The 7,986-nt window shown below is 44.5% G+C and overlaps 1 protein-coding gene across 3 annotated transcripts in view; it reads left to right on the top strand.

Annotated features, from left to right (window-relative positions):
- The first annotated feature begins 953 nt into the window (after positions 1–953).
- The window catches only part of brsk2b (BR serine/threonine kinase 2b), a 189,996-nt gene continuing 182,963 nt past the window's right edge, over positions 954–7,986 (top strand). For all 3 annotated transcript variants that reach the window (XM_072671701.1, XM_072671700.1, XM_072671699.1), the window contains exon 1: positions 954–1,273. In XM_072671701.1, coding sequence (XP_072527802.1) covers positions 1,183–1,273 — 91 coding nt within the window. In that variant the 5' untranslated portion in view covers positions 954–1,182. The remainder of the gene's footprint in view (positions 1,274–7,986) is intronic.

Here is a 7,986-nt window from a genome sequence, read left to right as displayed (position 1 = left end):
GTAAATACATAAAATGCTCTTACGACTGCATATTTAACCTTGTTTTGACCAATATTTATATTTATTACATGTTTATTTTACATCTCTTCTTCATCTAACATAAACAGTAACATCATATAACTCAGAGAGTGACAATGTGTCAGGCTTAGGAGCCTAAATCTTTAAAATTAGAAATAAATAAATAAATATATGAATACATAAAATGCACTAATGCAAAAATGCCTAAATAAGAAATAGCTCACAGCAAAAGGCAGTGGCCTTCGTGAGTTGGCGGTATTTGATTTAATAGCATTTTAATATTAAGCAATATTATTGGATAAACTATTATTTAAAAATATAAATAAAAAAATAACACACTGTACAACAAATCAGTAATAAATAAACAAATAAATTAAAAAAATATTAATTATTATTATTTTTTAATTAATTAATTAATTAATTAATTAATTAAATGCACTCAAGGATTCAGACTACAGCTATCAATAAGGAGTACAAACTGCATATTAAAGTTTATTTTGAACAATACTTCCTCCTAATAAAATAATAATTTACATATGAGGTCAGAGGGAGAATTAAACAGGCTATTAGCATCGAGGCTAACCAAACGGACGCAGCTCGCTAATTGGCCGAGCGCCACGTCGGTCAGCGTGACAATGATAACCCCCCCCCACAACCCACCTGTTTTCCGACAAGTCCCGCCCCTCCTGCGCTGTGATTGGCTCTCACTGGCCTGGCCGCTCATCCTGTGTATCAGCGGGCTGCTTGTGAGTCAGCCAATCCTAGCGAAGGAGGATCGGGACGTGACGGAAAACGGGTGGGAGAAACATCTATAGGTAAATCAATAGTAAATGAACTACGCCTGTTTTACGGCTGTGCTCTACAGCGCCCCAGCAGGCGGAGAGAGGCAAGTGAAGCAGGCGATACTGCGAGCAGCAGCAGAAGGAGGAGGAGAAGGAGGAGGAGAGGAGGGAGACACGGTAAGAGAAAGAGAGAGAGAGAGAGAGAGAGAGAGAGAGAGAGAGAGAGAGCCCCACCGACCCTCGAGCGACCGTGGTGAGGAGGCAGCGACTGGAGGAGCAGGAGAAGCTGGGCGGGGGAAAGCAACTGCAGAAATAAAGCTTAACATTGCTGAATTTACAGCAATTCAACGCTGAAGACAAGGCAGAAGACAACAACAATAAAATGTCCTCGTCGGGGAAAGACAACAGCGCCCAGCACGCCAATTACGTGGGACCGTATCGCCTGGAAAAGACGCTTGGCAAGGGACAGACAGGTTTGTCCTTTATTACGCATGTCCGTATGTGCGCGTTTGGCCAGCTTTAACGCCTTGTCTCCGGGCTTATAGTGCAGCAAACTGATGCTTATCTCAGCTGTGCACCGCGTATGCCGGCTAGGCTGGGTTTGCATGCACTGCGATTGTGCTTTAGGGGTAGGACGGACTGTACAGTTGGTGCAGATTACGAGGAATGCCCCCGGTCTACTTTTTTGGGCTCATGCCCCATCGTGCGTAATTGCTGTCACTCGCGTTGTTTTTATGAAGAGACGCGTTTTATTGGTTCTGCTTCTGTCTTTGGAAAATGAAGTTGGGTCCCTGCGAACTGTCACCGTGGTTCAGCCTAAGACTGCTAATCCTGCTTTGCCGGACGGACAGTGGGTGTGGGTGCAGTCTCCAGCTCAGTGCGCGCATTTACGCACAGCGGACGCCTCAAATGAGCGGCTGTGATATAACTGTCAGCTGAATTTTGGGCTGTAGCAGGTCTGAGGCTGGACTGGTGTGGTGCAGGCTGCACTGAGGGGACTCGTTTCAGCACTCGGTCCACTGAACAGCTCCCCCTGGTGGCTGTGAGAGTCTCTGAAGTGTGAATGGAGCTGAAATTCAGGGCTGAACTTTCAGGTTTCAGGAGGTTTTCAGCATTTTGGGGTGGTGTGTGTGTGTGTGTGTGTGTGTGTGTGTGTGTGTGTGTGTTGGAGGAGTGTGGCTGGGTTTGGGCCTTGGATTGGCTTCATGTGGTACCCCCCCCCGCCAAGTTACCCCCTGCCCTTTATGCTGATGTTATAAGTAGTGTTACAGTCCACACTGCTTTACTGTTTATTAACAAGGTGCGTTAAGGGGGTGACGTTGGCCAATTAGAACAGAGATCATTTACATATCTCATTTACATATTACACATATTACACAGCCTGTTTGAACTCTAATGGGTCAAGAATGGTCACGTAAACATTGATTATGATCATGTTTGAGGAGCATTATGGAGCATTTGAGGAGGAATTATGTAGGATATGGGCCCTTTAAAGGCAAAATCAAGATGCATCCAACATATTCAGTGATTTATGGGGGTTAACCTGTTGACTTTCTCTTCATTAGTCCATTGACCCCGCTGATATGTACGTGGAGCTGTGGGCTCAGACGTGGGTGCTATAGTGCAAAGACACTGGACAGTATGCACTGTATGCTCCCTATTACCTAGTGCACTACATAGACATCAGTAATAATGCCTTCCTAGAGGTGGCCCTGTAAGTTCAATAGGCAGCCTTGTGGCATAGAGGTGAATACTACTTTAGGGTTATCCTGAATCAGGCTATGTAGTCATTGATTAGTTACAGTAATATCCTGTAATCAAGGACTGCTCGGGCTTATGTCCTCACAGTGCTACCAATGATTATTTTCAGTGTTTTGCTGTGCTTGTAATCGTACACGAGAATCTACTGTCGTTATTGATCTGGTTGCTACAATTCATTTGCTGCTCAGTGTGTTATGAAGCCTGGAATAGCCGACGGCCTCTTCATGACCGGTGTTGATTGAGTGCGGTCAAAGTTGAGTGGCCTGGCTCGGCATGCGTGGCCTGGTGTTGAATTCAGCCAGGATTTAGGCTGCATACATGACGGTCCAGACCAGTGGCCATGCATAATCCTCAACTCGGAGTCCTGGCTGCTGGCAGGAGGGTTTTGAAGACCATTGTAGCTTTTGATGGCGCATTAGCCATTTCCATTGGTTAAAAAGGAGTTTACTTGATTCAGATGTGGGTGTTAAACCAAACCTGTGGCTTCATAAGTGCAGGGGCATGTTGTTTTGACCCCCCTCCAATAACTTTGATAGTATGTCCCATATGTTCACCCTGCATTCAAAATATTACTGCCTAAAACAATCACAGTACTAACATGGACTGGACATATGAAGGCTGTTATGTCCAACATTACCCCAATATATAATTTTTGGATCCAGCAGTTATGAGATGTGTACCACACTGAGCAAATAACATTTATTAAGGTTCTAAAAATGTGTATTTGCCATTTCTTTTTAAAGCAGGAAAAGTACTTTTGTATGAAAATATATTTTTAATATATAATTAAATAAAAATAAGGTGTAAAATCAACTGCTGTCAATTCTGTGTAACAATACATGAGACATACAGTTAACCCAATAAACACTTCACTTACAAGATATACATTACAGCCACAATTAACATCAATTTTAGAAACCCTACAATAGAACCCTGTGGGACTCTAGAAAGTATGCTACTCTAAACGGTTACCAAATCATCCACATTGGGTTCTGCATTCGGACTACTACCTGAAAAAGGAACTTCGGTGTGCAGTGTGTTAAACTGCATGTGTTCTAACTACTCAACAAAACGACAGACCAGACCCCATGTGGGTACAGTAGTTTGGCTCTGATTGAAACCCGGCCCCCTCGTCTCTAAATGAATCTCACTGTAGCCCGTAGCTGGAGGCTGGGCCCGCCTCTGACTGGTCAGTAGCAGTGATTTTAGTGCTTTCTGCTGCCGTTGGCATAGCTGCTGAGAGAATGCTGCACAATAAATGGAGCTCGTCTCTGCCGCCGCCGCAGAGGATTGCCCATATGTCATGAGAGAGGCTCGTACAGAGAAAGCAGGCGATGGGGGAAGGGAGGAGATGGGTGGGTTGGAGGGGGGGGGGTTATGAGGGAGAGTTCTCAGTGCTAAAGCGGGACCCCCGTGGGAAGCCTAAAAAGGGACGCTCCTGTTTAATTTACCCCCTCCCCCTCGAATCCAATCGAATGTGCTAGCCTGTTTTCTCCTCTTTATTTCATTGTGCTGCACTCTGTATTTTACCACCACATGCGCATCACCGCCACAAGCTGCAGAAGGAACGCAGAGGTGAAGATTAGTGGAGCTCACGCTGCGAGACAGATTGGGCCCATCTACATGGCCTGTTCAGACAGAAGCAGCAAGAAGAGGTGAAGCAGTGGTTTGGGCAGACATCAGATTTACACAGTTTTCCTCTTACTTCAAGTGTAAGTCGATCAGGCGAGAGATGTTCGGTGTCTGAAGTTTGCTTTTTTTGGTATGTGCACTGGAGCTACGAGGCTAAAACCTTCTAGAAACCAGTTAGCACTAGGCGAACTGCAAGGGTAAACCATTACACACTCTTTAAGTGGGCAGTATGGTGATATTTTATCCTTATTGTGATGAATTACGACAAAATTAGCCTTCCTGAGTATTTCGTGGATATCACCAGCACTTAAAGAGCATTGTCCAGCATGTTTAGTCACAATAAGTCAATTAGCCTCACTATATGGAAACCATTGTAGATATTGTAAAGTTTATTAAAAGGGAAATTCCACCTTTTTTCCAAATTTCTATATAATTTCAGCATTGTAAACAAAGCCATTCAGACTAGGTTCGGTGTGAAATGGTGCATTCTAGAGAAATGTGCAGATTCAGATCTTAATACAGTGGTAGTAGTGATAGGAACCAGGGCTTGCAATGCCTACAGCTCAAATATAGCCAGTTTACTATTATACTATATTATATCCAAATTCACCAGTTACTATCCAAACCCACCAGTAAACCTACACCTGAGTTTATATGTAATGTTGATGATGGTAAACTAGTGCTAAGTCTAAATAAACAGACCTATTTTTAGTCTTTAGGGACTATTTTGCCTCACAACACCCTGCATGTACCCCTCCACCTTGAGTGGGCTGTTAAAAAGTAAGCTTTAAGGTTTTTTTCTTCTATTTAACTACATTAACCATGAAACCACTAAGCCAAAGAAGCTGCATTTGAACACCTAAGCTGTCTTGACTGATTGGCTACAAATGCTTTAAATGGTCTAAATATTGTAAACAGCATAACCCGTGACTCTAGGCTGCATTATCGTGATAGAAATACTCTTCCTTCTGTCTTCTCACTCGCTCTTCTACTCCACTCACTCACTCACTCAGCTGAGGCGTCCCATGGGTGGCTCTCTAATGAAGCAGGGAAGTACCTGAGCCACGCAGCTTGTCAGGCCCACAGACAGAGCCTGCGCTCCGGGTCAGGGGCAGCAGCTTGTAGGCCAGGCTCCATGCAGTGCAGAGCAAAAGCCGCAAGGCTTCCACAGCACTGGCGGGCCTGACACGGGAGATAATCAAGCCATGTACATTCCACTCCAGGGCTGGAGAGCCGTGTGGTGGTAGAGAGGCACTGATGCAGAGCGCCTGCAAAGAGCCACTGGCAGAGGCCTATAAACAGGCTAGGTTTTGCTGCAGTGCATGGCTTCGAGCAGGCCTCATCCAATAAGGAGGGCATCTACGCATGGCTTGGCCTGATCCTTCCATCTCCCAAGTCTTATCTGTTGGAGAAACAAGCGCTCAGGATTAGAAAGAGAGCAGAGATAACAGCAACTCCAGCCTGGATGTGTGTGCACTGATGGCATCAGGAAGCCGCCCTGCGCTACTAGACTAACGCTCGACAACGTTGGAAACCCTTGGAAGTCGAATTGGCAGCGATTTCTTAGTTATTAGATAGTTATTAGAAAGCAGAGACAGTGCAGCATCCCTGAAACCTCAGGTCTAGCGCCTCTGCTGGTTGGTTGCAGTATGATGTGTAGCTCCGCCCATCCTCATTTGTTTCATATGTGACAAAACAGCCCATTTTTCATCTCATTTGTCTCCACTATGCTGTCTTTCCATCTCCAGTGTCTAATTCCAGCAGTTAGCTTCCCCTGTATCCCCTTATATTGTCCAATTTATTATTCTAGATATTTATAACAAAATAAAAGTAATAATGGATTCTAAGGGTCGACTGAAATGTAATTAATCTTTTAATTTATAATACTGTTGTTGTCTGATATTCTAATAGTCTTTTGGGAATGTTTCCAAAAAATGAAGTTGTAGGCTTTCTGAACGACCACAAAGAAATCTCTGTCTGTGAGCCTGAAAGCCTGTCTGAAGTGTCCGTGGCCGACTGTCTTGCTGGGATGACTTTCTGAACAATTTGTCTGTGTGTTTCTATCTGAGGGGGTTGAAGTCCTTTTTTTTCCCAGACACATCCCAGTATTCAATTGGCTCTCATTTGTAGAGTGCTGGGTAACAGTGCCTGGTTGTCATGGTTGCACCCCCTTCCCACAAGGCTCCTCTCACAATGGCCATGCTTTCCATCTTGGAGATCACAGGCAGACAGCAACAGCCCGTCTTTGAAACCCCCTTCACCCACACTCATTTGGCGAAGCGGAGCAGCCTACATACAGCCCCCCTATTAACACAGCGTACAGCTGAATTCACAGAGGACTCGGGGTTCTGACTTATTGTGCTCAGAATTAATCTTACGGACGAGATTGCCAGCATCCCATAGTCTGAAATTCAGAATTTGGCTAAATTATTCTGGATGAATTATGGTCAGAACATGTGGAATAGCCATTTATAACTTTGTGGTGTTTATTATGGCGCTGATCAGATCTCATCATTGCTTGCAGACGATGACAATATGTGTGATTTGTTTTATGTGTGCAGCAGAGCTCTAGGGGAAGAGACAAAAGAGGACGTCCACAGATTTTTGGTTTTGATTTCTGCGGTCTGCGGAGTTGAATCAGAGTCAGAGATAAAGACAATGCCTTCAGGGCCGAACAGGTGGGCTTGCCACCTGACATGTCAACGGTATAATTATCTTCATTGTAAAAAAGAGAATTCAGGCCAGATTTTACATTGTCCTCAGTGTTTTAATCCCTTCCAGGGGCCCTAGACTGTCAAACTGTATTTTCCTTGGCTTAGTTCATTAATGAGAGTTCGGTACATAGAACTGACAAACCGTGAACCTCAAGCACTTGTTATTCTTAAAAAAAAACAACCAGCAGAACCAAATTAGAGCTGGAAAACAGGCCGACTCCAAACCCCCCAAACTGTTACATCACAGTCTGGACGTATTGTATTTGCACCCCCAAAACTGATATAAACCAACCCACTGTAGAAAGCTCTTGTCAACGCTGGTAAACAGTAAAACGTGACGGCGACTCCTAGAGAATATGATGTTGTCGTTACTGGAGAGCAGCTCATCATCGCCAGACTTTGCTAGTTATGGGAATACGGGTTGCTACGTGAACCAGGCCTCATGACCTTGGCCTCATGATTTCCTGTATCAGTGTCCTCAGAAGGGGAGCACAAACTCGGCATGCAAGGAAGTGAAAACTGCTAAACAGAGGCAAACAGGATCCTGGCGAGTCTAAAAGCTAATGGTAGCATTTCACCATTTCACCTCAAAGCTCCCTCAAAAACAGCTGGACTACCTCAGCCGAACAAAGCTGGAGCCAAACTCACATCAGAAGGGAAAGCACTGGCTTATTGTGAGGAAGCCAAACCTGAGGAAGTGAGCGGGGTCAAGGCTTAAAGCTAATCAGCTTCAATCTATTCAGCTTGCTACCAACACATTGCGCTGAGAGGGCTCAATCAGAGGACAGCAGCCAAATAACAGGGTGGTAAATAGGCTTGTAACATTGCGTCTGAGCGTTTTTCCCTACAAATAGCACACAAACAAGTCACATATAACACAAACGTACTATTTATAGGTTGGGTGGATAAGTGGATTCTTTGCTACCTTTAAGCTGTACAGTTTTTTTCCAGCTGCTACTTTTTAACTGAGGCGAATGTAGCATGTGGATGCATAGGAGTGTGCAAATGACATGCCTAGTTCAGTAATCTCAAGTAGACTTCCTCGTATGTTTTTCATACAGTATAACACACTGTAAGCT

The sequence above is a fragment of the Salminus brasiliensis genome, chromosome 25 (assembly GCF_030463535.1).
Source record: "Salminus brasiliensis chromosome 25, fSalBra1.hap2, whole genome shotgun sequence".
Taxonomy (NCBI): Eukaryota; Metazoa; Chordata; class Actinopteri; order Characiformes; family Bryconidae; genus Salminus; species Salminus brasiliensis.
This window is presented reverse-complemented; position numbering and strand designations above follow the sequence as displayed.